Raw genomic sequence first — 16,927 nt, 5'->3', positions numbered from 1 at the left:
ACATATTGCTTTTCCCATCAAGGGCTAAAATAGTTGGGAAAAAATTAATGTAAAAATATTTTCTAGTATTTCCTAAATTTTGAAACGGTTTGCTGCCTTCTACAGTTAATTTGTCAAAACAAATATTGGCTTTGGGATATTAATGTACCCAGCTGGAGGGTAAGAAATGGCCATTACACATGATGATCCAAGAATCCACCGCAGTTTTACTTGCACAGTGCTCAGTGTCCAAAACATGGTGCTGTTCTTTGATAACCCACCTCAGAGCCCAGATTGCACCAAGTCTTCAGTCCCATCAGATATCTTCAACTAGATCAAAGTTGTACCTCCTCTTGATGCTTTCTAGAGTGCCGGTGATGTTATGATTGGATGAATCTAACCTCGCTTCCATTGTGTTCTGTTGCAGAGCCCAGGATAAGAAACACTCTCAGGAAGTAGCACAGTTCCAGGAGGAATTGGCTGCAGCTCACTCTCAGCTTAAACTACTGCAGAAACAGCTGGACGAGCAGCTTGACAAACCAGCCACTGTAAACCAGGAGGTACAGCTCGCCCGGTGGCTAAATCTAAGTTATATACATAAGAAATAGGAGCAGGAGTCGGCCCCTCGAGCCTGTTCCGCCATTCAATAAGATCATGGCTGATCTGATCCTGGCCTCAACTCCACTTCCCTGCCCGCTCCCCATAACCCTTGACTCCCTTGTCATTCAAGGATCTGTTGATCTCTGCCTTAAATATATTCACTGACCCAGCCTTCACAGCTCCCTAGGGTAGAGAATTCCACAGATTCACGACCCTCTGTCTTAAATGGGTGACTCCTTATTCTGAAACTATGCCCCTAGTTCTAGATTTCCCCCATGAATCCCCCTCAGAATCTTATATGTTTCAATAAGATCACCTCGCATTCTTCTAAACCCCAATGAGTATAGTCCCAACCTGCTCAACCTTTCTTCATATGACAAACCCTTCATTTCAGGAATCAACCTAGTGAACCTTCTCTGCACTGCCTCCAATGCAAGTATATCCCTCCTTAAATACGGAGACCAAAACTGTACATAGAAACATAGAAAATAGGTGCAGGAGTAGGCCATTTGGCCCTTCTAGCCTGCACCGCCATTCAATGAGTTCATGGCTGAACATGCAACTTCAGTACCCCATTCCTGCTTTCTCGCCATACCCCTTGATCCCCCTAGCAGTAAGGACCTCATCTAACTCCTTTTTGAATATATTTAGTGAATTGGCCTCAACAACTTTCTGTGGTAGAGAATTCCACAGGTTCACCACTCTCTGGGTGAAGAAGTTCCTCCGCATCTCGGTCCTAAATGGCTTACCCCTTATCCTTAGACTGTGACCCCTGGTACTGGACTTCCCCAACATTGGGAACATTCTTCCTGCATCTAACCTGTCTAACCCCGTCAGAATTTTATATGTTTCTATGAGGTCCCCTCTCATTCTTCTGAACTCCAGTGAATACAAGCCCAGTTGATCCAGTCTTTCTTGATAGGTCAGTCCCGCCATCCCGGGAATCAGTCTGGTGAACCTTCGCTGCACTCCCTCAATAGCAAGAATGTCCTTCCTCAGGTTAGGAGACCAAAACTGTACACAATACTCCAGGTGTGGCCTCACCAATGCCCTGTACAACTGTAGCAACACCTCCCTGCCCCTGTACTCAAATCCCCTTGCTATGAAGGCCAACATGCCATTTGCTTTCTTAACCGCCTGCTGCACCTGCATGCCAACCTTCAATGACTGATGTACCATGACACCCAGGTCTCTTTGCACCTCCCCTTTTCCTAATCTGTCACCATTCAGATAATAGTCTGTCTCTCTGTTTTTACCACCAAAGTGGATAACCTCACATTTATCCACATTATACTTCATCTGCCATGCATTTGCCCACTCACCTAACCTATCCAAGTCGCTCTGCAGCCTCACAGCATCCTCCTCGCAGCTCACAGTGCCACCCAACTTAGTGTCATCCGCAAATTTGGAGATACTACATTTAATCCCCTCATCTAAATCATTAATGTACAGTGTAAACAGCTGGGGCCCCAGCACAGAACCTTGCGGTACCCCACTAGTCACTGCCTGCCATTCTGAAAAGTACCCATTTACTCCTACTCTTTGCTTCCTGTCTGACAACCAGTTCTCAATCCATGTCAGTACACTACCCCCAATCCCATGTGCTCTAACTTTGCACATCAATCTCTTGTGTGGGACCTTGTCGAACGCCTTCTGAAAGTCCAAATATACCACATCAACTGGTTCTCCCTTATCCACTCTACTGGAAACATCCTCAAAAAATTCCAGAAGATTTGTCAAGCATGATTTCCCTTTCACAAATCCATGCTGACTTGGACCTATCATGTCACCTCTTTCCAAATGCACTGCTATGACATCCTTAATAATTGATTCCATCATTTTACCCACTACCGATGTCAGGCTGACCGGTCTATAATTCCCTGTTTTCTCTCTCCCTCCTTTTTTAAAAAGTGGGGTTACATTGGCTACCCTCCACTCCATAGGAACTGATCCAGAGTCAATGGAATGTTGGAAAATGACTGTCAACGCATCCACTATTTCCAAGGCCACCTCCTTAAGTACTCTGGGATGCAGTCCATCAGGCCCTGGGGATTTATCGGCCTTCAATCCCATCAATTTCCCCAACACAATTTCCCGGCTAATAAGGATTTCCCTCAGTTCCTCCTCCTTACTAGACCCCCCGACCCCTTTTATAACCGGAAGGTTGTTCGTGTCCTCCTTCGTGAATACCGAACCAAAGTACTTGTTCAATTGGTCCGCCATTTCTTTGTTCCCCGTTATGACTTCCCCTGATTCTGACTGCAGGGGACCTACATTTGTCTTTACTAACCTTTTTCTCTTTACATATCTATAGAAACTTTTGCAATCCGTCTTAATGTTCCCTGCAAGCTTCTTCTCATACTCCATTTTCCCTGCCCTAATCAAACCCTTTGTCCTCCTCTGCTGAGTTCTAAATTTCTCCCAGTCCCCAGGTTCGCTGCTATTTCTGGCCAATTTGTATGCCACTTCCTTGGCTTTAATACTATCCCTGATTTCCCTTGATAGCCACGGTTGAGCCACCTTCCCTTTTTTATTTCTATGCCAGACAGGAATGTACAATTGTTGTAGTTCATCCATGCGGTCTCTAAATGTCTGCCATTGCCCATCCACAGTCAACGCAGTACTCCAAGTGTGGTCTTACCAATACCCTGTACAGTTGTAGCAGGACTTAGCTGCTTTTATATTCTATCCCCCTTGCAATAAATGGCAACATTCCATTTGCTTCCTGATCACTTGTTGTACCTGCATACTACCATTTTGTGTTTCATGTACAAGAACCCCCAGGTCCTGCTGTACTGCAGCATTTTGTAATCTCTCCCAATTTAAATAGTAATTTTTTTTTTTTTTACACTGTCTCGATATCTTGCACATCTTGATAAATTGGTTGGTTTTGACATGGCTCTCAACCCTAATTGTACTAAATTTCAAACTCTGAAAAGTGAAGATAATTTCATGGCCCCACTTACCTACAGGAGAAAGTTGATGAGAGTGGAACTGAGTGAGTGAAATCGTATGTTCGAGCCACACTCTAGCAAATAATCTAGGTGACTCTTGAGCACAATACTGAGGGAATGTTGGAGATGCCACTGTTTATAGAAAGAAAGACTTGCATTTATATCGTGCCTTTTATGACCTCAAGACATCCCAAAGTGCCTTACAGCCAATGAAGTACTTTTGGAGTGTAGTCACTGTTGTAATGTAGGAAACACGGCAGCCAATTTGCACACAGCAAGCTCCCACAAACAGCAACATGATAATAACCAGATAATCTGTTTTTGTGATGTTGATTGAGGGATAAATATTGGCCAGGGCACCGGGGATAACTCCCGTACTTGAAATAGTACCATGGGATCATTTACATCTACCCAAGAGAGCAGATGAGACCTCGGTTTAACGTCTCATCTGAAAGATGGCATCTCCAACAATGCAGCACTCCATCGGTACTTTACTGGAGGGGCAGGCTAGATTTCTGGGTTCAAGTCTCTGGAGTGAGACTTGAACCCACGAGCTTCTGACTCAAAAGCGACAGTCCTACCAACTTAGCCATGGCTGGCAACAAATGCAATCTGTCTCTTGGTTCAGATGGGTGTAAAGGACCTCCCATGGTACTTGGTAATATCATCATCCATGTCTTTTATCATCGCCAGATTATACTTCCCGCTGGCCTTCCGAGTCACACCTGATACAAACTCTAGCTCGTCCCGATGTCGGTCACCAGCTCCCTATCTGGCACTGAATTCCACTCACCACGGTCCTGGCTGCCCTCCATTGACCCCCAGTGCATTGACTGCTAATTCTGAACTATTGTGCTCTCTTGTTTGTTCAGGTTTTTCTTTGTCAAAGTTCAAAAGTTGACATACAAAATCTTCTGTCTGTCAAATATTGCTTACTCCAGTGTGTTCTGAAGAGGACAATCTCATTCTAACACACTTTGGGCTTGGCAGTGCTGCTGCAAATGGCTTGGTGTCTTACCACAGAATCTTGGATCGTGGTGGACATTTTTGTTTTGTTTAAGCCATCTTTATTTCTGCAGGAAAAGTTTGGAGAAGAGCACGCCAGCAGGTTACCGTGCGACCTGCCTCCCTAAAAGTCCAACATTTGGCATCACCTTGTGGTGGGAATGTGTATTGTTACAGGCTAGGTTTCTTCAAGATCACTACTAGATACAATTGAGGAAGGTAATTAAGCTCATCCATCCATAAAGACCCTGAAAGAAAGAACTTGGATTTATATAGCGCCTTTCACAACACCCTAAAGTGCAGCCAACGTACTTCCCACAATACAACAGTGACTACGCTCCAAAAAGTACTTCATTGACTGTAAAGCACTTTGAGACGTCCAGTGGTCGTGAAAGGCGCTATAGAAATCTAAGTCTTTATTTCTTTCTTTACTTTTGAACTACAGCCACTGTTGTAATATAGTTTTGCTCATCGCAACATCCTACTGTCTTCTGAAATGATTTTTTTGTCTACCCTACCTACCCAGAAGCTCATTCCCTATCTTGATCACGCTTCATGGGGAAAATGTTATAAAATCAGGCCTTACTTTGCCTTTTATTAGTTTATGCCCATTCTACCATCATGGTTCAGTTTGAAGTATTTTTCCCATGTTTAGTCTGCTACTACACTTCAGTGTGTATCTCCAATGCTCATCGTTCTGCCTGAAGCATTCTTAAACACTCTCAAAATCAGGTCTCAGGAAGTCCGGATGGCTGAGTGGTCTAAGGCTGCGTTCAGGCCGCAGTCTCCTCTGGAGGCGTGGGTTTGAACCCCACTTCGGACAGATAACGAGATAACATCCAAGGACATGGAATCACGTCTCATTGGATATTAAGGGATATGGGGACAGCAGGAAGATGGGAATGAGACGATCAGCCATGATCTCATTGAATGGCGGAGCAGGCTCAAGGGGCCAAATGTTCTTGTGTAGAATCATTTTACTTAAGCAATTCTCTAAATTTCCTTCATTAGCCTTTTTAAAATGTTATAGCTGGCTGCTGGTCCTTAGTATTTCTGAATCCCAGATTATGTTGGTTAATCATTCTGTGACCACTACAACAGTGATTACACTTTACTCCATTGGCTGTAAAGCACTTTGGGTCGTCCTGAGAATGTGAAAGGCGCTATATAAATGCAAATGTTTTGTTTTCTTTTCGCTGTCTTCCCTGTTAGAGATGCCATGGCTTCAATTTTCTCTTCTGGCTCACTTGTCATAGAATCATAGAAATTTACCTCACAGACGGAGGTCATTTCGGCCCATCGTGTCCACGCCGGTCGACAAAGAGCTATCCAACCTAATCCCACTTTCCAGCTCTTGGTCCGTAGTCATTAACCAAGTGAAGATATCTCGTGACTGTCCTGATTCTCTGGGTCGTCAAGTGAGCAATATGTTCACTCACTTGGACTCCAAATCACTTGGGTAGCCCCAATTTATATTGGATTGATTAAAAACCCCCAACCCATGAAAATAATCTTCATATATATTTTCATATGCTTTTCTAATCTCTTCATAGAGCAAACCCAACCCTCTCCTCCTGCCCTGCTAGTCTGTAGTTTACCCATGGTGTTAGCTTTGACCTTTTCACATTGAAGCTGTTCCAGGGTAGCTGACTGCGTATTTTTTCACCTCCCGCCGGATCAACCTGGACCTCCCATTTAGGGTCGCACTAATGATCTGGAGACGCGAGTTCAAATCCCACTACAGCAGCTGTGGAGTTTAAATTCAGTTCATTAATTAATTAAATCTGGAATATCAGTAATGGCCGTGAAACACCCGGATTGTTTTAAAAACCCATCTGTTTCACTAATGTCCTTTCAGGAAGGAAATCTGCCGTCCTTACTGTTCTGTCCTTGAATGTTCTAATAATGACTTCACATTGTGTTGTACTTGAATTGTAGTGACCTTAGTCCTTTATTGATCACTCCAGAGTGAGGATCACACCTGGTGGCCTGCCTTTTATACTAAGCCAGGCACACCTGTACAGGTACCTACAAGTCTCCCACTGCTGTGCCCTCTGGTGGCACACCTTATGATAGTACATACAATAGCCAAGTAGGATACGTGACACTTACCCGGGTTCTGGCCTATATGTGACTCCAGGTCCACCGCAATGTGGTTGACTCTTAACTGCCCTCCGAAATGGCCGAGCAAGACACTCCGTTACCTCACCACTGCCTTCTCGAGGGCAATTAGGGATGGGCAATAAATGCTGGCCTTGAATTAATTTTTTTTTAAAATTCATGTGCTAGTTTTAAAAGGGGGGAAAAACCTTTTGGATCCCTAAACAATCTTGATTTTTGTAACATAAATGTGCGACTGCTAATGGTTGCTGATGCCTTAATGATGTAACTGCAGTGTGAAGAAATATTTTGCTTTGATAGTTCACATATTGCATTTTATTCCCAAGTTGTGGTACTGCCTTTGCTAAAGGTTTTAATTCTTAAACACGGAACACATTAAACACACTTGGTCATGTGTGAGATTGCCATCTGTCCCTTCAGCAAAGGAGGATGGGATTGGTTGCCTGCAAAGGAGGATGGGATTGGTTGCCTGCAAAGGGAATTCGTTCAGGGAATGCCTCCTGCACATAGATATTTGTGATTATGGCAAAGTAAAAATTATTTCTTTTCAGGTGGAGGACTTGAAATGGGAAGTTGAACAGAAGGAAAGGGACCTACAGGCCTTAAGGCAGCAACTCTCAATGACTGAGCAGCGAAGTCAGAAGGAGTTGGAAGGACTACAGGAAGCTCTACAGGTGGGAGATGTTGCCAAGAGGAGCTACAGTAGCATAGTGGTTATGTTGGGGTAAAAAAGGAGGCTTCTCTCCTTCAAGGTGGACTAACTGATCTAGTTAATCGACACCTCGCCCTCCTTCCACTGTATAACCACCACGGAAGCACAAACACGAAATCCCAGGTTTAACCGGCTTTTATTACGAGCAATGCACGACGGGAAGGTTCAGTCGTGGGCCCTCCGAAATACAAGAGTTTTCAAGTATAATTTATACAGGTTTTGGAGAGGAAGCTATCCTCCTACAAAATCAGCGATAGGTCTATTGTCATCAGCAAAATTACATTGATTTGTCAACTCTTATCTGACGGGTTCTGAGTGGTACATACAACTGTCCATCTCTCATCATTGTTTTGTTCCATTTTGCCCTCTACCCCAGTCTATCCGACGCCTAGGGTGGTTGTACTGACTTCCTTATCTCTTCCTCAGGGACTTTTAAACAAAACTGCTAACTTCTGTTGTTTGTGTTACTATGGTTAAGCTATAGTTTAATGCGTGTAAGTGTGCTATACCTACATAAACAAGTGTTGCATACATAGGCAATTATACAGACCCTCCTAATACTGATAAGTTCACTACCTTCAGCATAATTCTGACCACCTATTTGCAGCTCTTACAGTTTATCCCTTACATTACTGGACTAGTAATCCCGAGGCCTGGACTAATAATCAGGAGACATGAGTTCAAATCCCACCACGGCAGCTGGGGAATTTAAATTCAGTTAATGAAATAAACCTGAAATAAAAAGCTAGCATCAGTACTGGTGACCATGAAACTACCGGATTGTCGTAAAAACCCAGCTGGTTCACTAATGTCCCTTTAGGGAAGGAAATTTGCCGTCCTTACTCTCTGGCCGAAATGTGACTCCAGACCCACAGCAATGTGGTTGACTCTGAAACGGCGGCTCACCACCACCTTCTCGAGGGCGATTCGGGATGGCCAATAAATGCTGGCCTTGCTGGCGACGCCCACATCCCGTGAACGAATAAATAAAAAATAACAGCCATGTTTAGGTGTCTCTGTAAATACAATTTGCACACTTTCATTACATGATAGTTACCCCAAAATGTTACCTGCTGATTGAACTTAAGACTTTTGGCAATTGGTAGAATTTCCCCCGTCACTGTTTAGTTAAAAGTCCTGTTGCGTGGAAAGTTCAGAATATAAACAAAATAGGCAACAGAAATTTAATGTGAGAAATATTCAATTTATAACTGAATTGTCACAATTCCTGGGTTATGCATTCAGGCAACTCACTAAATGCCTGTGCTGTTTAGTGCTACAATGCTGAATTGGAGTAGGAATAATGGGTTTGTTTTTTAATGTTGAATCTATGGATGCCCTGGTATCATATTAGTTAACATGCTGTGGGAAGACATGAAATGTCACTGACAGTGAGCCTTTGAGAGTGGGGTGTAGCTTCATACACTGAGCTTCACGCAGCGAGCTGCAGATCTCCTCCAGGGTGTGAAGGGGAACTTTGGACCGGGGAGGAGTGAGGAACTGGACTGGCAATCCATTCTGGACTGGTACGGCCCCATCTCTCTCCTAACCAATTCGGGAACGTCCCTGGTGCACCAACTTGCCTTTTTGATCCACAATAGGTGGGAGGATAAATATACCTTTCTGTTTTTGCGTGCATTTTGCTTTCTGAAGGGAAAGGTCCTGAGCAATGTTCCTGTTGAGCCGCACGGTTGTACAGCGCTCTGGAGGTCCCGTGCAGGCCGGCTTTTCAACAGAAATAACTGCGCATGCGCAGACATTTGAATGGGCCACGCAGCCCCCCACAACCCCCCAAAAATTAAAGGGGATGTTGGTTCTAAGTGTGAGGTTTTTTTTTGGACAATTTCAATCAAGTTTCAAATAGACACAGTCCTCAACTAAACGACCCTCAAAATTGGCACAAAAATATGCATTTATTTATTTTTCTTAAACTGTTTATTGTGCTAAGGATAAACATTTTTCACCAGAATGGGCACATTTCCAGCATCTTTTCAGCAGCTCGTGTTTTAAATAAATGCTGTAGCTTAAAATATAGCTGATTCTTCCTTGCTCTGTATTTTGCAGGGTATTAAGGCCAATCTGGAGGACCTGCAGGAAGAGCTCACAGTAACCCGTAAGGACAAGTTCATGCTCCAAACGAAGGTGACAGAACTAAGAAACAGCATGAAGACGTTACTGCAGCAAAACCAGCAACTAAAGGTGGACCTCAAACAGACTAAAACACGCAAAGTAAGTGGGTAACTCCGGGACAGAACACAGTGGTGTCAATATTTGGACCCGGCCAAAAAGATAACATTCCCCAGCTATCTGAATGGCTAAGTGTGTGTGAGGGCTGGTGTGACCTTGGCCTAACGTTAACTGGTCATAGCATCATAGGAGCAGGAGGAGGCCATTTGGGCCCTCGAGCCTGCTCTGCCATTCAATAAGATCATGGCTGATCTGATCTTGGCCTCAACTCCACTTCCCTGTCCGCTCCCCATAACCCTTGACTCCCTTTTGTGGGCTTTTGCTCCATATCTCAATACTTTTGGTTAACACAAATTTATCAGTCTCAGATTTAAAATTATCAATTGCCATTTGCATCGATCCCCAGTGTGGCTGAAATTAATTTCAGAAAATAAATATGAAATATTGAACATGATCATGCCCTGTCTGTTGTTTCATGTTGCCTGTCCATATTTGCCATTCCTTGGCCCATCTACCTTTAGTCCAGATGTGACTAATCCCTTTATCACCTGACTACATACCTTAGTACCATCAGAAAATGTTGTATGAGAGGTTCCTTTCTCCAGATAATTATTTATTTTATTCATTCATGGGTTTTGGGTGTCGCTGGCAAGGCTGGCATTTATTGCCCATCCCTAATTGCCTTTGAGAAGGTGGTGGTGAGCCTCCCTCTTGAACTGCTGCAGTCCGTGTGGTGAAGGTGCTCCCACAGTGCTGTTCGGGAGGGAGTTCCGGGATTGTGACCCAGCGACAATGGAGATATATTTCCAAGTCAGGATGGTGTGTGACTTGGAGGTGGTGGTGTTCCCATGCGCCTGCTGCCCTTGTCCTTCTAGGTGGGTAATGTTTAAATAGTATCAACTTCAGGAAACCTAATTGTAGTCATAATTTTAATCCTGTCTGAATGAACAAAGGCAAAAACTTCTTGGAAGATTCTGCAACACTTTGAAATGCACCATTTAGAGCAAGTTTCATTTTTGTACAATGTTGAGAGAGAGACGGGTTACGTTTTGGTTCATTTTTAATTAGTTGTAACTTATGCAGCATGATATCAACTCCTGTCTGCTACTAAATGTTGCTGCACTGCTGGATTTTTGACATACGTTATGGAACGAAACAGATTTAAAAAAATAAAATAAAATTAATTCCAATGTACAGCAATCTGGTTTATTTGCACTAATATGTAGGATTAAAGCATTGATGCATTTAAGAGCAAGCTAGATAAGTACGTGAGGGAGTGAGGAATAGAAGGCTGTGTTGATAGGGTGGGAGGAGGCTTGTGTGCAGCATAAGCACCAGTATAGACCTGTTGGGCCAAATCACCTGTGGCTATGCTCTAAATACGATGTAATGCTATTGTTTAAATGAACTTTGTTTTTGAACAGAGAATAGAGCTGAAAGGAGATGCTGTTTCATCAAACCCTGTTACCCCGGTAAAGATCCCCGATTGCCCCGTACCGGCCTCTCTCCTCGAGGAATTACTCAGGCCTCCAACGGCAGTGAGTAAAGAACCCCTCAACAACCTGCACAGTTGTTTAAAACAGCTCAGGTAAGTTACTTGCAAAAAGAAGTGGGTTTGGTTTGGGTTTTTTTTGTTGTAAATTTTCATATGTGCACAGAACAGAGAAATAAGGCACAGGAACACACAATAAATGGGAGGATACAGAGAGGCGTGGAGGAACAGGGACCTTGGAGTGCATGTCCACAGATCCTTAAAGGTAACAGGACGGGTCAATAAGGTAGTTAAAAAGGCATAGGGAATGCTTTCCTTTATCAGCCGAGGCGCAGAATATGAGAGCAGAGAAGTTATGCTCGAATTGTATTCAACAATAGTTACCACAGGTTGAGTACTGCGTGCAGGTCAGGTCACCACATTACATGAACTATAATTTCACCGTGGGTAGTAAAGGGGAAGGAAGAAACACTTTATAAATCATCTAAATCTTATGTGATAAAAGGTATCGGGTAGGAGGAGTGAAGAATAAAATGGAACTACTTGCATTTTAAGCAAATACTGCAAATCCATTGTGGGAGATTGGGCAAAATAACTGAGAAGTTTTGTGGAGGCAAGATAAAGTTCTGTCCTTGCATCTTAAGCAAGTTCTGTGAAGCATCATCATAGGCAGTCCCTCGAACGAGGATGACTTGCTTCCACGAGTTCACAGGTGTTTCGATGTTCCAGTCCTGAACTCCAATTGAGGGGGTGGAAGATGTCTGTGCGTGGATTTTTTTAACGTGTGGTGACCGTTGCACATCAGCCACCACACGGGCTTGACAGAGCTAGACCTTTATCCAGTGGCAAAGGTAAACCAGGAAGACTGGAGACCTGCTCTGCTGCACAGACCTAGCGCGCACACATATTGCAGTGTGGGCTGGCCCGTGCTACTGTTTAATGTTCTCCCGTGAAGCAGTGGGGTTACAAATACCATATCCAGGGGTCCTGTATCTTTCACTATCTGTACGGCGCGTCATAATCTCACCTTGTGCCAGCCATGTGAGATTGCTTCATTAAATGTTGCTTCATTATGACGATGAAGCCATTGTCACAGTCCTTGGCAGCAGGACCGTTAGGCTCCTGGATGATCTGTAGGCGTTGATGTGAAAGAAAATATCTCATTTCTTTCTTTCTTCCATCCCAAGGCAAGAGATGGACAGTTTGCAGCGGCAGATGGAGGAGCACACGGTTACTGTGCACCAGTCTATGTCGTCGTGGACGCAAATCGAAGGGCAGTTGATGGAACTTACTGCCGACGGCAGTATCCCGGCAGCAGAGCAGTCCGGCAGTAGTACAGAGACTGACCTCGACAACACTGCAGATAGTAATCATGCGGGTAGGGACTGTCAGCCGGGAACAATTTCTGCAGCGCCACGGGTATAGAAGCCCTCAGCAATGCTGGATGAGTGGGAATGTTTTCCAAACCTCCTTGTGCTTTATTTACATTCTGTTTTTCTTGGAAGCCAAGCAGCAAAGTAGTTAAGGTGCCTCCTTCACACTACCAGTTATGGGTTTAAGTATCGCCTGTAGCTGCTTAAATCCACCAGCCACATGTGATTTTTGTTAGGCCACTGGGTCCATACAAAGAGTGGGCGAAGGAGATTGTGAGGGGGGTGGGGGTTAACTTTATTTATCTTCAGGTCAGTCTGTTGGCCAGTAAGTGGCACGGACTGACTTGGAGAAATTCATCACAATCTATTTGGGGATCTCTACCGTTAGGAGGAGGAGGAGGAGGTAATCAATATGAGGTGAGTTGCCTTCGTTCAGGAAGGGCTTAAAAGGATAAGAAAAATATTGATTCTAATTTATTGAAATTACATTATACCTTTAAAAAAAAAAAAAAACTGGTTGTAAGTTTTGTTTTACAGTTATAAAAAAGTTCTCGATTTAACTTGACGTTGGAGATGTATTTGTTAGAGTTTAAGACTTGGACAGCATTATGTCGGTACTGAAGAAGTCAAAGTTTAACCCCGAAGATAATGGTGTGTTTTGTACACTTTCATAACATTAAGAAAGCTATTACTTCCTCTTGGAAGAAAGCATTGTTTAAAAACCTGCATTGCACCTTTTGATCTCCAAGTTTGTGGAGCTAAGGAAAGCCCAAATAATATAAACTGACTTGACCTAACCTCAGCAGAAAATGCTGAAGATGTTCTCTCTCTTTTTGAATGTCTATTATATTTTGCTTCCGCACACGCACTAATATATGATGTCATTTAAACGTTGCAATTTTGTCTTTCTGTACGATGCTGGTAGGGGGTGGGCCGCACAACACGTTTAGCACTCTGGGTATGAATCCTGCTGAGATGGAGAGATAAAGGTTTCTGGACCAGTTACGGGCCCGCGGCACAAAATGGCCCCTCGTTGGAAATTGGGCTCACGAAAAAAAAAATGGAAATGTGACCTAGATACCCCCAGGTGGCACTCTTCTGGTTGGGACGAAGGCGCATTGTTTGGTCAGTGAAATCGGGGCTTTAAACTGAGGCTGCCTCTGACCTGGGAGTACCAGTTACTGACACATGGTGCCTGCAATGGGACAGTAGTTAATTCCCCGCCACTAAGCACCCTCACCTTGACGGGCAGAAAGAAAAGTTGTCCGTGTGGATCTTGGGTTACTGATGCGGTTTATATTTTTTTTAAAACAATTATAAATATACTTAACAGAAAATCCCACTGCCATTTACACAAGATGTTCTGTCATGAAGATAAAGCATGTTTTATGTCACTGTTGTCTAAGCTGAAAAGCAAATTCCCTTTTCATCAGCAACATAGAGACTCCGTCTAAACAATGTACAAGACCAACTAGAGCTGCTTTGATTGGAGTCGACATTTGTGCACTGCATCAATTCTTGTTTCTATCCCAGGAACTGTTGCTGTCCGAAGATGGAGGAATAGTTTGCTTCAGTTTCATTTGACTTCTGCTTTCTGTTTGTTTTTGTGTTTTTTGGTTTGGTCTGCCCCCTCTAGACCTACTTAGCAACTGACTATCTTGTACAGTGTGGAAGTTCTGTAAGCATGTTAAGGGACTTAAATTTGTGCATAATATTGCTGGAGATCATTGTGCAATAAACTATTTTTTGGTAATGGTTTTCTATGTATGTTTCACTTTTACATTTTTCTTTAAGTAGAGGTACAGCTTATTTGCAGCGCGCATGTGTGATGCCAATTAAACATGCTCCGTTATCTGCAGAGCCTGTTTAATAGTTCGAAACAAAATACTGTAAATCTGAAATAAAGACAGAAAATGCTGGAAATACTCAGCAGGTCAGGCAGCATCTGTGGAAAGAGAAACTGAGATAATGCTTCAGGTCGGTAACCTTTGTAAGGTCATCGACCTGAAATGTTAACCCTACTTAATCATTTTTACTTTATATAAAAAATAACGTGAGCTAAAGAATAGAGTTCTGCTTGAGAGCAAGTGCTTTGTAACTCGCAAATGGGATTTACTGATATCTCCTCACTTAGGTTGTGCAATTCCATGACTGAGTATCCACTAACCAACCCTATGTCCTTGAGTGGTCAAGCGATACACAGAAAATAATGCGTATATCAGAGCAATTGATTATAAGGGAATAACTGTGAAGGGGTACAATCAATGTTCCCTGTAAGTTGCAAGGCCCTGTGGCTGCACTGTAATCTGCAAGGTCCCGGAAGTGTCAGCTGTGGCTTAGTGGGTAGCACACTTGCCTCTGAAACAGAAGGTTATGGGTTCAAATCCCACTCCAGGGACTTGAGCACATAAAAAAATCTAGGCTGACACTCCAGTGCAGTGCTGAGGGAGTGCTGCACTGTCGGAAGTGTCGTCTTTCGGATGAGACGTTAAACTGAGGCTCCGTCTTCTCTCAGGTGGATGTAAAAGATCCCATGGCACTATTTCGAAAAAGAGCAGGGGAGTTATCCCCAGTGTCCTGGGAACAATATTGATCCCTCAATCAATGTAACAAAAACAGATGATCTGGTCATTATCACATTGCTGTTTGTGGGAGCTTGCTGTGTGCAAATTGGCTGCCTAGTTTCCGACATTACAACTGTGACTACACACCCAAAAAAAGTACTTCATTGGCTGTAAAGCACTTTGGGCACTCGGTGATGGTGAAAGGCACTGTAGAAATGCAAGTCTTTCTTTCCCTGTAAGCTGCACTATGTTGTGTATGGCTTGTTTCTTTTAATGCACGGTCCCTTCAGATTTCTGCACACGTGCAGTATTAACAATGGTGAGCGACCTGCGCGGGACCTTGCAGATTGCTGTGTGGCCATGGGGGGCCTCGTGGCTTTGAGGGAACATTGGTTATAACAGCAAACCAGGAGGGTGAAATTCCAACTGTTTAGAACCATTGTCTAAATCCTAGAGAATAAAAATCACATGCTGGTATATTATTTATATATATGTCTATTTTAAATTTTATATGGGGGCGTTTTTCTTTTGACGGTCATTGTGCCAGCACTGAATATCCAGTGCTCTGTGGCCTTGTGTGTCATGGTGTTTCTTTGCAGGATTGTTTAACATTATGGTGGAATTACTGAAGCTGATTGCTCTGTAGCTAATTGTAAGGAAATTGTATGTCATAATATTATAGAACAATGGCCCAGAAAAGGACAGGTGGTCACAAGTATATAAAGCATGTGGTTTTAAACACATTGCTGTTTGTGTTTTAAAATATTAAAACTATTAAAAGGTCACCTCGGACTAGGAGGATGTCTGTCTGTTTTAATTTTACTCTTACAACTTTTTGGGTGGAGAAAAATTTCCAGCCAACCTTATTGACGTGCAGATTATTCCTCAGCCCCTGTGCACAAATTCACAAATACATTTTACTGAATCTGCCTTTTTAAAGAGTGTTCTTTCCGAGGTTTTAAAAAGAAAAACTACTTGTCATAACTATTACAATAATTTCTTTCGTTTGTTCAATGAAATGAATAAAACGGTCTGTAATTAAAAATCCTGCAACTTCTGCTTATGTTTGTGTGTTTCAGAATCTCAGTGCTTATTGATTTGACATTCTGTCAAACTAATCCAAAACAACACTGCACAGGGCACAAATAAATGTTTCATCTTTACTAAAGAAACAAAGTATACTGCTGCTGTTTGCAGTGTATTTCTTTATAAAGTATATATCCTGGGGGATATGGCAGGTTGGGCATTTGTCTTAGAAACATAGAAAATAGGTGCAGGAGTCGGCCATTCGGCCTTTCGAGCCTGCACCACCATTCAATATGATCATGGCTGATCATGCTACTTCAGTACCCCATTCCTGCTTTCTCTCCATACTCCCTGATCCCTTTAGCCGTAAGGGCCACATCTAACTTCCTTTTGAATATATCTAACGAACTGGCCTCAACATTTTTCTGTGGTCGAGAATTCCACAAGTTCAAAATTCTCTGATTTTAGTGACCCCCAAGTTCGAATACAACCCAGTCTGATGGGATAACGGACTCGACTGTCTGCTACCTAACGGTCCTGTGTGAAATTAATTTGTGAAGTCCCGATCTAGTTCCGAAAGAGGCAAGTGATAACTGCACAAATCTACCCAAAATTAATACTACATTGGCAATTGTACAGAGATCACAAAAACATCCCACTAGTGAAGTAAGGGTGCTGTTCTGCAGTGGGGCATGGTAGAGGGAGCATTACTCAGCATCTAACCGCCATCATATATACTCTACATACAGATAGCAAGTTTAGCATTCCTTGCATTTATGGGACATATCAACAGTAACATTTGAAAGAGCTACTTGTATCACTAAGTGTTGAAACATTTTCCAGATTTATTTATGCAGCATTTGTTTGTGAAATTCTAAATAACTTGTTCAAAATTAAAAGCCTTTTTCTGAATC

The 16,927-nt window shown here is 43.0% G+C and overlaps 1 protein-coding gene across 6 annotated transcripts in view; it reads left to right on the top strand.

Moving 5' to 3' along the window:
- Positions 1-16,040, top strand: part of golga3 (golgin A3) — an 88,707-nt gene extending 72,667 nt beyond the window's left edge. For all 6 annotated transcript variants that reach the window (XM_070888097.1, XM_070888096.1, XM_070888100.1 and 3 more), the window contains 5 exons: positions 407-539; positions 7,211-7,333; positions 9,436-9,600; positions 10,983-11,146; positions 12,238-16,040. In XM_070888097.1, coding sequence (XP_070744198.1) covers positions 407-539; positions 7,211-7,333; positions 9,436-9,600; positions 10,983-11,146; positions 12,238-12,475 — 823 coding nt within the window. In that variant the 3' untranslated portion in view covers positions 12,476-16,040. The remainder of the gene's footprint in view (positions 1-406; positions 540-7,210; positions 7,334-9,435; positions 9,601-10,982; positions 11,147-12,237) is intronic.
- Positions 16,041-16,927: the final 887 nt, after the last annotated feature.

This window comes from Pristiophorus japonicus, chromosome 8, assembly GCF_044704955.1.
Source record: "Pristiophorus japonicus isolate sPriJap1 chromosome 8, sPriJap1.hap1, whole genome shotgun sequence".
NCBI classification, from domain to species: domain Eukaryota; kingdom Metazoa; phylum Chordata; class Chondrichthyes; family Pristiophoridae; genus Pristiophorus; species Pristiophorus japonicus.
The sequence above is the reverse complement of the archived record's forward strand: the minus strand, read 5'-3'. Positions and strand labels throughout refer to the sequence as shown.